Source organism: Delphinus delphis, chromosome 5 (genome assembly GCF_949987515.2).
Source record: "Delphinus delphis chromosome 5, mDelDel1.2, whole genome shotgun sequence".
NCBI classification, from domain to species: Eukaryota; Metazoa; Chordata; class Mammalia; order Artiodactyla; family Delphinidae; genus Delphinus; species Delphinus delphis.
Genome location: NC_082687.1, coordinates 36509996 through 36522692, shown reverse-complemented (window position 1 = coordinate 36522692; position 12697 = coordinate 36509996). Strand labels below are relative to the sequence as shown.

The 12697-nt window shown below is 36.9% G+C and overlaps 1 protein-coding gene across 1 annotated transcript in view; it reads left to right on the top strand.

Annotated features, from left to right (window-relative positions):
• PTPN13 (protein tyrosine phosphatase non-receptor type 13) overlaps positions 1–12697 on the top strand; it is a 236035-nt gene that overhangs the window by 89532 nt on the left and 133806 nt on the right. The window contains exons 4-5 of the mRNA XM_060012209.1: positions 8809–8874; positions 10987–11172. Coding sequence (XP_059868192.1) covers positions 8809–8874; positions 10987–11172 — 252 coding nt within the window. The remainder of the gene's footprint in view (positions 1–8808; positions 8875–10986; positions 11173–12697) is intronic.

The following is a 12697-nucleotide window of genomic DNA, read 5'->3' as shown; positions in this document are numbered from 1 at the left end:
CTAATGGTTTAGCAATTTTGTTTATCTTCTCAAAGAACCAGCTTTTAGTTTTGTTGATCTTTGCTATCGTTTCCTTCATTTCTTTTTCATTTATTTCTGATCTGATTTTTATGATTTCTTTCCTTCTGCTAACTTTGGGGTTTTTTTGTTCTTCTTTCTCGAATTGCTTGAGGTGCAAGGTTAGGTTGTTTATTTGAGATGTTTCCTGTTTCTTAAGGTAGGATTGTGTTGCTATAAACTTCCCTCTTAGAACTGCTTTTGCTACATCCTATAGGTTTTGGGTCGTCGTGTCTCCATTGTCATTTGTTTCTAGGTATTTTTTGATTTCCTCTTTGATTGCTTCAGTGATCATTTCGTTATTAAGTAGTGTATTGTTTAGCCTCCACGTGTTTGTATTTTTTACAGATCTTTTCCTGTAATTGATATCTAGTCTCATAGCGTTGTGGTCGGAAAAGATACTTGATACAATTTCAATTTTCTTAAATTTACCAAGGCTTGATTTTTGACCCAAGATATGATCTATCCTGGAGAATGTTCCATGAGCACTTGAGGAAAATGTGTATTCTGTTGTTTTTGGATGGAATGTCCTATAAATATCAATTAAGTCCATCTTGTTTAATGTATCATTTAAAGCTTGTGTTTCCTTATTTATTTTCATTTTGGATGATCTGTCCACTGATGAAAGTGGGGTGTTAAAGTCCCCTACTATGAATGTGTTACTGTCGATTTCCCCTTTTATGGCTGTCAGTATTTGCCTTATGTATTGAGGTGCTCCTATGTTGGGTGCATAAATATTTACAATTGTTGTATCTTCTTCTTGGATCGATCCCTTGATCATTATGTAGTGTCCTTCTTTGTCTCTTTTAATAGTCCTTATTTTAAAGTCTATTTTGTCTGATATGAGAATTGCTACTCCAGCTTTCTTTTGGTCCATTTGCATGGAATATCTTTTTTCATCCCCTCACATTCAGTCTGTATGTGTCCCTAGGTCTGAAGTGGGTCTCTTATAGACAGTATATATATGGGTCTTGTTTTTGTATCCATTCAGGCAGTCTGTGTCTTTTGGTGTGAGCATTTAATCCATTTACATTTAAGGTAATTATCGATATGTATGTTCGTATTCCCATTTTCTTAATTGTTTTGGGTTTGTTATTGTAGGTCTTTTCCTTCTCTTGTGTTTCTTGCCTAGAGAAGGTCCTTTAGCATTTGTTGTAAAGCTGGTTTGGTGATGCTGAACTCTCTCAGCTTTTGCTTGTCTGTAAATGTTTTAATTTCTCCATCAAATCTGAATGAGATCCTTGCTGGGTAGAGTAATCTTGGTTGTAGGTTTTTCTCCTTCGTCTCTTTGAATATGTCCTGTCACTCCCTTCTGGCTTGCAGAGTTTCTGCTGAGAGATCAGCTGTTAACCTTATGGGGATTCCCTTGTGTGTTATTTGTTGTTTTTTCCTTGCTGTTTTTAATATGTTTTCTTTGTATTTAATTTTTGACAGTTTGATTAATATGTGTCTTGGCGTGTTTCTCCTTGGATTTATCCTATATGGGACTCTGTGCTTCCTGGACTTGATTAACTATTTCCTTTCCCGTATTAGGGAGGTTTCAACTATAATCTCTTCAAATATTTTCTGTGTCCCTTTCTTTTTCTCTTCTTCTTCTGGAACCCCTACAATTCGAATGTTGGTGCGTTTAATGTTGTCCCAAAGGTCTCAGAGTGTCCTCAGTTCTTTTCATTCTTTTTTCTTTATTCTGCTCTGCAGTAGTTATTTCCACTATTTTATCTTCCAGGTCACTTATCCGTTCTTCTCTTTCAGTTATTCTGCTATTGATCCCTTCTAGAGTATTTTTAATTTCATTTATTGTGTTGTTCATCGTTGCTTGTTTCATCTTTAGTTCTTCTAGGTCCTTGTTAAATGTTTCTTGCATTTTGTCTATTCTATTTCCAAGATTTTGGATCATCTTTACTATCATTATTCTGAATTCTTTTTCAGGTAGACTGCCTATTTCCTCTTCATTTGTTAGGTCTGGTGCATTTTTATCTTGCTCCTTCATGTGCTGTGTGTTTTTCCGTCTTCTCATTTTGCTTATCTTACTGTGTTTGAGGTCTCCTTTTTGCAGGCTGCAGGTTCGTAGTTCCTGTTGTCTTTGGTGTCTGTCCCTAGTGGCTAAAGTTGGTTCAGTGGGTTGTGTGGGCTTCCTGGTGGAGGGGACTAGTGCCTGTGTTGTGGTGGATGAGGCTGGATCTTGTCTTTCTGGTGGGCTGGTCCACGTCTGGTGGTGTGTTTTGGGTTATCTGTGGACTTACTATGATTTTAGGCAGCCTCTCTGCTAATGGGTGGGGTTGTGTTCCTGTCTTGCTTGTTGTTTGGCATAGGGTGTCCAGCACTTTAGCTTGCTGGTCGTTGAGTGAAGCTTGGTGTTGGTGTTGAGATGGAGATCTCTGGGAGATTTTTGCCATTTGATATTACGTGGAGCTGGGAGGTCTCTTGTGGACCAGTGTCCTGAAATTGGCTCTCCCACCTCAGAGGCACAGCACTGACTCCTGGCTGCAGCACCAAGAGCATTTCATCCACACGGCTCAGAATAAAAGGGAGATAAAATAGAATGAATGAAAGGAAGAGGATAAAAGAAAGTAAAATATAGTAAGGTAAAATAAAATAAAGTTATTAAAATAAAAAAGTAATTATTAAGAAAAAAAATTTTTTTAAGTTAAAAAAAAACAACAACGGATGGATAGAACCCTAGGACAAATGGTGAAAGCAAAGCTATACTGACAAAATCTCACACAGAAGCATACACATATACACTCACAAAAAGAGGAAAAGGGGAAAATATAATAAATCTTGCTCTCAAAGTCCATCTCCTCAATTTGGGATGATTCGTTTTCTATTCAGGTATTCCACAGATGCAGGGTACATCAAGTTGATTGTGGAGATTTAATCCGCTGCTTCTGAGGCTGCTGGGAGAGATTTCCCTTTCTCTTCTTTGTTCGCACAGCTCCCGGCGTTCAGCTTTGGATTTGGCCCCGCCCCTGCGTGTAGGTCGCCGGAGGGCGTCTCTTCTTTTCTCAGACAGGACGGGGTTAAAGGAGCCGCTGATTCAGGGGCTCTGGCTCACTCAGACCATGGGGAGGTAGGTGTAGGGAGTGTGGGGTGAGCCTGCGGCGGCAGAGGCCGGCATGATGTTGCACCAGCCTGAGGCACGCCGTACTTTCTCCCGAGGAAGTTGTCCCTGGATCCCGGGACCCTGGCAGTGGCGGGCTGCACAGAAGGGAGGTGTGGAGAGTGACCTGTGCTCACACACAGCCTTCTTGGTGGCGGCAGCAACAGCCTTAGTGTCTCATGCCCGTCTCTAGCCGCAGCTCGCGCCCGTGTCTGGAGCTCCTTTAAGCAGCGCTCTTAATCCACTCTCCTCGCGCACCAGGAAACAAAGAGGGAAGCTGGCTTCACTCTTTTGTATAACAGTGCTCTTCTGCATTTCTACATGTCCACATCCTATGTACCAAGCATTCTTTCAATCAGCATCTATTGAGAACTTATATATTCTACAGTATATTAGGCCATAGGGTTACAAAGATGAATAAGAAATAGTTCTGGGACTTCCTTGGTGGCGCAGTGGTTAAGAATCTGCCTGCCAATGCAGGGGACACAGGTTCGAACCCTGGTCCGGGAAGATCCCACATGCCGTGGAGCAACTAAGCCCGTGTGCCACAACTACTGAGCCTGAGCTCTAGAGCCCACGTTCCGCAGCAAGAGAAGCCACCGCAATGAGAAGCCTGCATACCGCAACGAACAGTAGCCCCTCCTCGGCGCCCGCATGCAGCATTGAAGACCCAATGCAGCCAAAAATAAATAAATACATTTTTAAAAAAAGAAAGAAATAGTCCTTAACCTCAAAGGGCCAGCAGTGTAATGGACAGATAGACAAAAAGAAATTAATGATAGTAATAAGAATAGTAATGGAAATATGTACAGTAATAGTAGATCTGTACAAAATATTAAGAGAACACAGAGAGGGGACACATAACCTACATTCAAACCTCAGCTTAAGCTCCCCCTGCTTTAAATTTCTTCTATAATCAGAAGTAATCTTGTCCTTTTGAATTTCCTTAGCACAGATGTACCACTTCTACTTTGTTTAATAGATGCATACATATATATTCATATAGTTTTCTTCTTAGAGTTCTGATTCTAGGAAAGGTACAACAGATTAAAGCCGTGGTTTTGAATCAGAGGCTGCTTTATCTTCCAGTGGACGGTTGGCAATGTCTTGAGACATTTTTAGTTGTCATAACCGGTGGGAGGGCAGGGGGAAGAGGAGGAAGGTAGTTCTACTGGCATCTAGTGAGTAGAGGCCAGGGGTACTACTGTTATCCTACACAGGATAAATATCCACAGACTGCTGTCCACAGCAAAGATCCCAAATGTCAGTAGTACAGAGGAGTATAAGCCCTGGTTTAGAGGTCAAGAATATGGCTCTGGAGCCAGAATTTGAATCCCGCCCCTAGCACTTAACTACCTGTGTGACCTTGGACAAAAGTTACTTTCTCTCTCTGTAGTTATTGAATAAGCTGAAGTATAAACTGTAAGGTTGACACACAGTAAACATTATGTACATGCTTGCTGTTGATATTCTTATGTATTAGTATATGGTAGTATTATTGATCCAGAATGAGATATTTATATTTTACCACAATCCCGAGCTTAGTGACTTTCAGAAAAAATGTTGAACGACTAAATGGATAGTTAATTAGCTCTTCTATAAATGGTATCTTCTAGAACCAGTTCCTTTATCGTTTAACCCTGTGTATGAATCATCATTATCAAAAGCAGCCACTTCTACAAGAAACCATCCTGGTTTGCTATTACACTAAGGGAAAGGAATAGATTTTCTCTGTACTATCCATCAGGAACAGATAGGTACTGAGATCTTTGATACAAATAGGGCCTTGGCAAAGATCACAAAGCAAAAAATTCCCTTGGAAGCTAAATAAATATGCAGTAGAACTAAGAGGCAGATCAAAACCTTTTTTAAAAAAAAAACTTCTAATGCCTGACTTCTTTTAATATGGGCCATCGTATTCTCCTTTTTTTCTGCTTATGTAAAAGCCAAAGAAACATATGAAGGCCAAATACTTGCCTGTTTTTGAATAATCACTCCTTGTATGACCTTCTCCTTTCCATATAATGACTGTAACTAAACTATAACCCATTCATTGCTATTTATCAACCAGGTGAACTAAGGGCTCTCAGTGGTATTGCAGCGTTACTGTGTTAATTTAGTTACACCGTAGTATCACTGATCTTCTTTCTGCCTGTATCTTTTCAGGTTGCATCAACAGTAAAAACTCTTAGCTTATGAATAATGTATATGGAAGTATTATCCATATTTACTTTACAGATTATTTTGGAATAAATGTAAAAGTAAAGCATTTTTCTTTGTATACTGTACAAACTTTTTCTCAAATATTAATAATATTTCTCTAATATTAGATACCAGATATTATTATACATTAACAAAGATCTGATGTACCTGGAGTTATTTATTTAACAAAATTTTAAATGATTTTTAAAATATTAAAAATTTTGAACCCATAAAGCACTATCCTAATAAAATAGCAACTATCATTTCTGCATGTTTTTTCTATATATAGATATTTCATATCTATATGTATCAAGCAGAGGTCTCCAGAGAAACCGGATCAATAGGATATGTGTGTTTGTGTGTGTGTGTATATAAAGAGAGTCTTATTAGCTCATGTAATTATGGAGGCAGACAAGTCCCAAGATCTCCAAGGTGAGCCAGCAAGCTGGAGACCCAGGAGAGCCAATGGTGTAGTTCTGGTCTGAGAACCAGGTGAACTGAGGGTGTAGTTCCACAATGAAGGCCAACAGGCTCAGGACCCAGGAAGAGCTGGTATTTCGGATCAAATCCAAAGGCAAGAAAAAGTTGATGTCCTAGTTTGAAGGCAGTCAGACAGAAAGTTCTTTCTTACCTGGGGGTGGGTAAACTATTTTGTTCTATTCAGGCCTTCAAATAATTGGATAAGGACCACCTATATTGGGGAGAGCAGTCTGCATCCAAAAACACTCTCACAGAAACACCCAGAATAATGTTTGACCAAATATCTACGCATCCCATGGTACAGTCGACACATAAAATTAATCATTATACTATATACATAAATGATCAACAGATGTATATTTTTATAACCTAGTTTTAAAAATGATGTTAATAATTTTATATAGTCTTGTATAAAAATTATTAAAATAAAATAACTCAATTAGCCTCCTGACAAGTAAATGTAGTAAAGAATCTTAAAATACTACCAGTATCTCAAAGGATCACAAATCAAAATTAATATATTAAGAGAAATATATTTGAGTATGCAGTTAGTCATTTTTGCTAAAGTTATGAAAAATGTTTTTCATATATGAGACTCTTTGAAAACGTGTTCCCATGTGAGGTTCTTTGAATTCTAAACAGAAATATGATACAAATAGCCTACATCATGCTGCCTTGAACTTTATGCACATTTAATTGAATTCAGTAGGCATGTATTGAATATCTATTATGTAAAAGTTCTGTGTTAACTGCTAAGAGGGATATTAAGATGTGTTAAAAAGGCTTTCTCAAGGAAGACAAACAAGGACACATCTTAACTATGTTACAGGTAGTATTAGTTAACTGTTTCATTAGAGATACAAATGAAATAATAACTATCATATAAGAGAGAATGCTTTATCCTGTTTGAGAAGATTTGTATAGCATACATAATAGATAACATCATCTCTGGACTATATCAATAATGGGTGGAACTTTTATTGACAGATGAAAAAAGAAATAAATTCTTGGTAGGAAGAACTGCTCAAGAAGCGCTGGGAAAGAGAAAGATTTATTTTGCCAAAAGAGAATTATATAGTAGTTCTGAAGTGTTACGTGTAATAGAGCAAGGAGTGATAATTGAAGGAAAACTTAAAAACCTGGAAATGGAGCTAGAGGCAGGTCAGAGTGAGCCTTGCATATCATCATAAAGAATTTGGATTTGGGGGGCTTCCCTGGTGGCGCAGTGGTTGAGAGTCCGCCTGCCGATGCAGGGGACACGGGTTTGTGCCCCGGTCCGGGAAGATCCCACATGCCATGGAGCGGCTGGGCCCGTGAGCCATGGCCGCTGAGCCTGCGCGTCCGGAGCCTGTGCCCCGCAACGGGAGAGGCCATAACAGTGAGAGGCCCGCGTACCACAAAAAAAAAGAATTTGGATTTTTGATAATTGGGAGCCATAAAAATATTTGAAAAGAGGAACAACTAATCTGTAACTTAGGAATAATTTAGGAGGCAATACTAGGAATAGATTAAAATGCTGTGAGATTGTAAGGATACCCGGTTTTATTTGTATTTACCTCACCTATATCTAAAGAGGATTTGAGACAGTTTGTATAATTAAAAAATACAGGTGTGAAAATAAGGGCAAAATGAAAAGAAAAAATAAAGACAAGAAAATAAGATGGCCCTGGAGTAAGATTGGTGCAAAAAAATGCTCGTGGTAAGATTATTCAGTACTGGTGGAGATGGGCTAAAAGTCTAGCTCTGAAATCACTTAACAGGAGAACTAGAAAATGATTACTTATAAGGATTAACTGTCCTCACTTCAGGCTGATAATCTTGCTCCCTGTTTCACAGGGGAAAAATAGTAGAAGCGATCAGGAGACTTCTCCCAAGATCCCACAACTGGACTACCTACATAAATTTTCATATTCTTTGCTTCCCTGCTTCAGAAGAACTGTGACAGAGGTGTCAAGCCAACTCCCTTGTGCATTAGCTTCCACTTCCTCCCGCTTACTCAGCAGTGTTCTCCCAACAGTCTCCTCTCTCTCCTGCAGTTCCAGTTTTCCCTGTTGGATCATTCCTACCAGCATAAAAATATGTTGTCCTTTTTTCAGTCTTTAAGAAGCAAACAGACAATGAAAAAGGAATCTTTTCTGACCCAACTTTTTTCTCTATCTACTGCTACCCCATCCATTCTTAGTAAGAAAAATGCTAATCAAAACTGCAATGAGATTTTTTTTCTCTCTTCAGTTTGGTAAAAATCTAAATCTTCATAACACATTCTATGAATAAGCCTTGTGAAAAAATCATATGTTGCTGGTAGAAATGCAAAATGATAAAACATCTGTGGGGAAAATCTGACAAAATGTATCAAAACTATAGATGATTTACTCTTTTATTCATAATCTAGGAGAGTCAGTTCAAGAGGAATACCTGCATGTACAAAATGACATCACAAGGCTGTTTGCTAAAACATTATTTATAATAGCAAAAGTTTAGGAAAATTCTAATTGCCCATTAATAACAGATCAGTTAAGTAAACAATGCTATAGCCACAAAATGGAGTTCTATGCAGCAGTAAAAAGAATGAGATCTATAAACATTGATATGGAAATGCCTGTCTTGTTAAATTAAAACTGCAAGGTGTCGAGTAATTTTTTAAATTTCTGACCTTTTGTAAAAGAAGGGGAAAGTAAGACTATTCATATTTGCTTGAGCTTTCATAAAGAAACTTTAAGTAAGAACTAATAAAAATGATTACTCATAGCAGACAGTCTAGAAAGTTGAGGGGGGAAAAAAAAAGTCTGTTCTGATCATTTCCAGTCTTATTTTCTGTTTTAAGCTCTCACATACTTTAATGCAAAATATGAAATGATGATTTTCTCAAATCATGTGTTGCACTTTCTTTGGAGCAAAGTCATGAATATATAGTACTTGCTAAATTAAGTTTTTACATAAAATGATTTTTTTTTAAATTCTGTTCCTAGATCCATATTTATTCTCTTGGAATGACATTGTATTGGGGGGCTGATCATGAAGTACCTCAGAGCCAAGTAAGTCAAGTTGTCACATTTGTACAACTTTACACTTTTTAAGAAGTTCTTTGTATTTATGTGTTCTACAGTGTGTTGTCAGGCACACCAGTGTTTCTACACTGGTTGTTCACATTAATAATGTCACACTCTCAGAATGAAATAATAAAGTACTAAAGAAATTATTTTTCTTAGACTGTTCTTAGAATTATAGCAGTCACTACCTGTTTCAACAGTTCACTCTGTGAAATATAGTAGCCTCTTCAAAATTATAGCGAGAGAAATGGGAGTCCACTTTATTTCTTTTAATTTAATGACTGATAAAGGGGGCTTGTAAATTTCTTTGATGATTCATTCTTGAACAGAAAGTGATAACCTTTTTTGATGCAAAAACTGTAGGAATAATAGTAGCTCTAACTATGTCTCAGAGTTTTACTTCATTACTTTTTCTCTTGTCACTTCAAAATCATACTTCACTACTCCTGCAGCAGCAGACACAGATATTAAAGTAACACTTTGTGGGGCCTTAGGCTCTGATGATCATTGGGCTGCTTCTAGTCTTTATTTTCTAAAATAACTGATCTCTTGAAGACACAATAGTAAACATAGTAATAAATATAATCAAAAATTTAAAAATAACTGTATTTCATCAAAGATGTAGCATACAGAATTGTGTCATTTTAGGCATTTAGAACTCCAAACAAAAGTAACTGTGTTTTTGGTTTTTTTTTTTTTTTAATCAAATTAAGAAGCAGTAAGTATTTTAGGCTTATATTCTAAAATTCAGACATCTTAAGATCAATGAAAAACGAATGATAGTCTTCAACTTGGTTTGGTTTCATTTTACATCATGAAAAATACTGTATATTTACTTTCCTCAGTTTCAATTCTATAAATATAAATGAGAAACTTAAATTATTACTGGAAATAATAGGGTCATTTTATAGAACCTAACTTACATGTAAAATGTGATCACAGCCTATAATTTAACACTTTCTCTTTTCTGGTAACTGAAAATAAAGTCAGTGTATCTATAATGTGTAAATTGGATGGGAAGTATAAACATTTACTTCTATTTCACTGTCAGATATCATAACTGTTTTGGAAATATTTAATATTAATTCAGAAGTATTTATTAAGCACCTACCTTATGTCAGACACTGTACCAGACACTAGGAATATAATGTTCCATGTCTGTGGAGTCCTATCACAGGTACAGACAACCAAAATAACCAGTTACAACACAATGTGACAAATGCTATGTTAGGGAAAATGGAGGGTGCTATGGAAAACCAAGCGTTGGAGCCTCTAACTAGACTTGGAGGGTTAGAATAGGTTTATTAAAGGACATTGCTGCTAAGCTGAGCTCTAAAAGATGAAATATAATACCCAAATGGATGAGAAGTGGAAGGGAAGGGTCACAGGTAAAGCATATGTTTAAACCAAAGTGGATGTACCAGTTCAAACTCCCATAAGCAATGCTTTTCTCCTCACCACTACTTCGTATTATCAGTCCTTTATTTTAACCATTCTACTGAGTATATATATAGTGACTTCTTTCTGTGGTTTTAATTTGCATTTCTTGGTATGATTATTGGACATTTAGATATAATATTCTATAAATTATGTCAACTAATTAAAAAAAACTCACATTTTGGCTTCTGTTTCACCAGCATAATGACAACTTATATTTAAATGACCTTGAGTCATTGCAGTATTTGAAATCTCTTCTAAGTTATCATGAGTGTCAAATTACATTAAATATATATCAAATATATTCCTTTTTTGAAATGTTAGGAAATTGTTTATTCCCCCCAAGTAGTGTATATATATAAACTGCTTACCAAAATACTTGGATAACCAAAACATTCCATTTCTTAATCATACCAAAACACCTCAGAGTTTTTCTATAATACCTCCTACCTTAGGAGATGTCTGTTAACCAACTTCCGCTAATAAAATTTTTGGATTATAAAAATGTAAAATGCAGTCAAATATACATGCTACTAGGTAAGAAATTTATTTCCTCCAGGTGTGTTTGGTGTGGTTCCTGTGACCCTTGGAATGGTTTCTCTCATGTTAGTTAGATTTACTCACACTTGCCAACATTACCTTTTCTTTCTTTGTATGCAGCCTATCAAGCTTGGAGATCATCTCAACAGTATACTGCTTGGAATGTGTGAGGACGTTGTTTATGCTCGGGTTTCTGTTCGGACTGTCCTGGACGCTTGCAGTGCCCACATTAGGAATAGCAATTGTGCACCCTCATTTTCCTACGTGAAGCAGTTGGTAAAACTGGTTCTGGGAAATCTTTCTGGGGTAAGCCACAGTTCCAATTGGTTCCTATAGTCATACTTTAAAATTTAGTAGCATTTCACAAAATTTTCTTTAAATGTGGATAGCATTTTCTCAGTGAAGACTAGGAACAGGAGATTGAATTTCAGGTTCTAATGTTAATTGTTTATTTGAAACAGTACTTAAAAATCTAGAAACCCATTGCAATAATTTAGTCTCCTAGATTTTATGGGAGTTAGTCTTGTTTTAGAACTTTATTCTATCAGGTATTATAGAATCACAGCATGTTAGAGCTGAGAAGTCTTCTTGACTCTTTTCTTACATCTTTTCCTATGGAGCTTTCAGTAAGTGATTCTACCTACTGTGAAAGTCGTATGGACATGCAAAATGGGTTTTAGAATTATTTAAGTGCACTTTCTGTTGCTTTATACCTCTTTCTTGCTCACTTATTAGTCTGGACCCCTTAGGTATTCTCAAACCCTCCCTACCTTCTTTGGACATTGGCACCTGGTATGTAAGAGGGATGCATGCTTGTATCCCTACTAGATTGTCCCAAAACTGGGACTCCTTTATTTTCTCTCTTGTCTTAGATATGAAGAATCCCAGGACTAACAATCTCTATATCTAATAGTCCCATTGCTGCATTTCTTAAGCTATATTCTATCCCATTTGCTCCAGTTTGGGACCCCCCCCCCCTTGGTTTTTGATATTTGATGTAGGTCTAAACTTTATCTGCTCTGACCCTTTAGGTTATGGTGCCTGAGTCCCCCTCCTTTATGTAGGCTTTGGATTAGATTTACCGCTGTCACACAGGGTTCTTGCTGGCTTCCTCTTAATTCCTCATCCCTAAGGGTTTAGTTCTGCCATCTTAACCAGGATGTCGTATGGCTGGCAGGGGTATATCCAAATTCCACATGCTTTGCCAGTTGATAAGAAACAGGCTCATAAAGTCTTCTAGGCAGATGGTTTGTAAACTGTACCCCAAGGAGCCTTTGCGATTCTGTAGTCAGAGGAAGGGAGGCAATAGAGGCTAAGTGAAGAGAGTTCTCGGCTGTTTATTTCCCCTCCTTAACTAGAGCTGATTTATTTGTTTATATTCCTGTATGTGATATTTTTTTTTTTGGAACAAAGATAAAGCTACTAAAACTTTGATCTTCTATTCAGACCAAAGTTTCCCAGATATTTTGAAATATATTTTTGTTTAAAAAATTTTCTCTATGGTCAAATAAAGTTGAGGAAAAACTATTTTAGGAAAATTAAGTATATTTTCACCATAAAACTTCCCAGAGCCTTTAATACACTAAGTTGTATTACTAACCCTCAAGAGGGATAGGCACACAGGTGAAACATTTCCCAAACTTATATTGGCCTTTTTTCACAGATCTTCTCATAATACTGATATTCTGTAAAAACTCGCTCTGAGGAACGTTGATCTGTACTAACTTCTTCACTTTATGGACATGTTTCCTATTAATCAGCCAGGGATTTAAAAGCTATGAGATTTTGAGGGGAAAGGATACAAGTAATGACTGGGTTGAAAGATAGCACT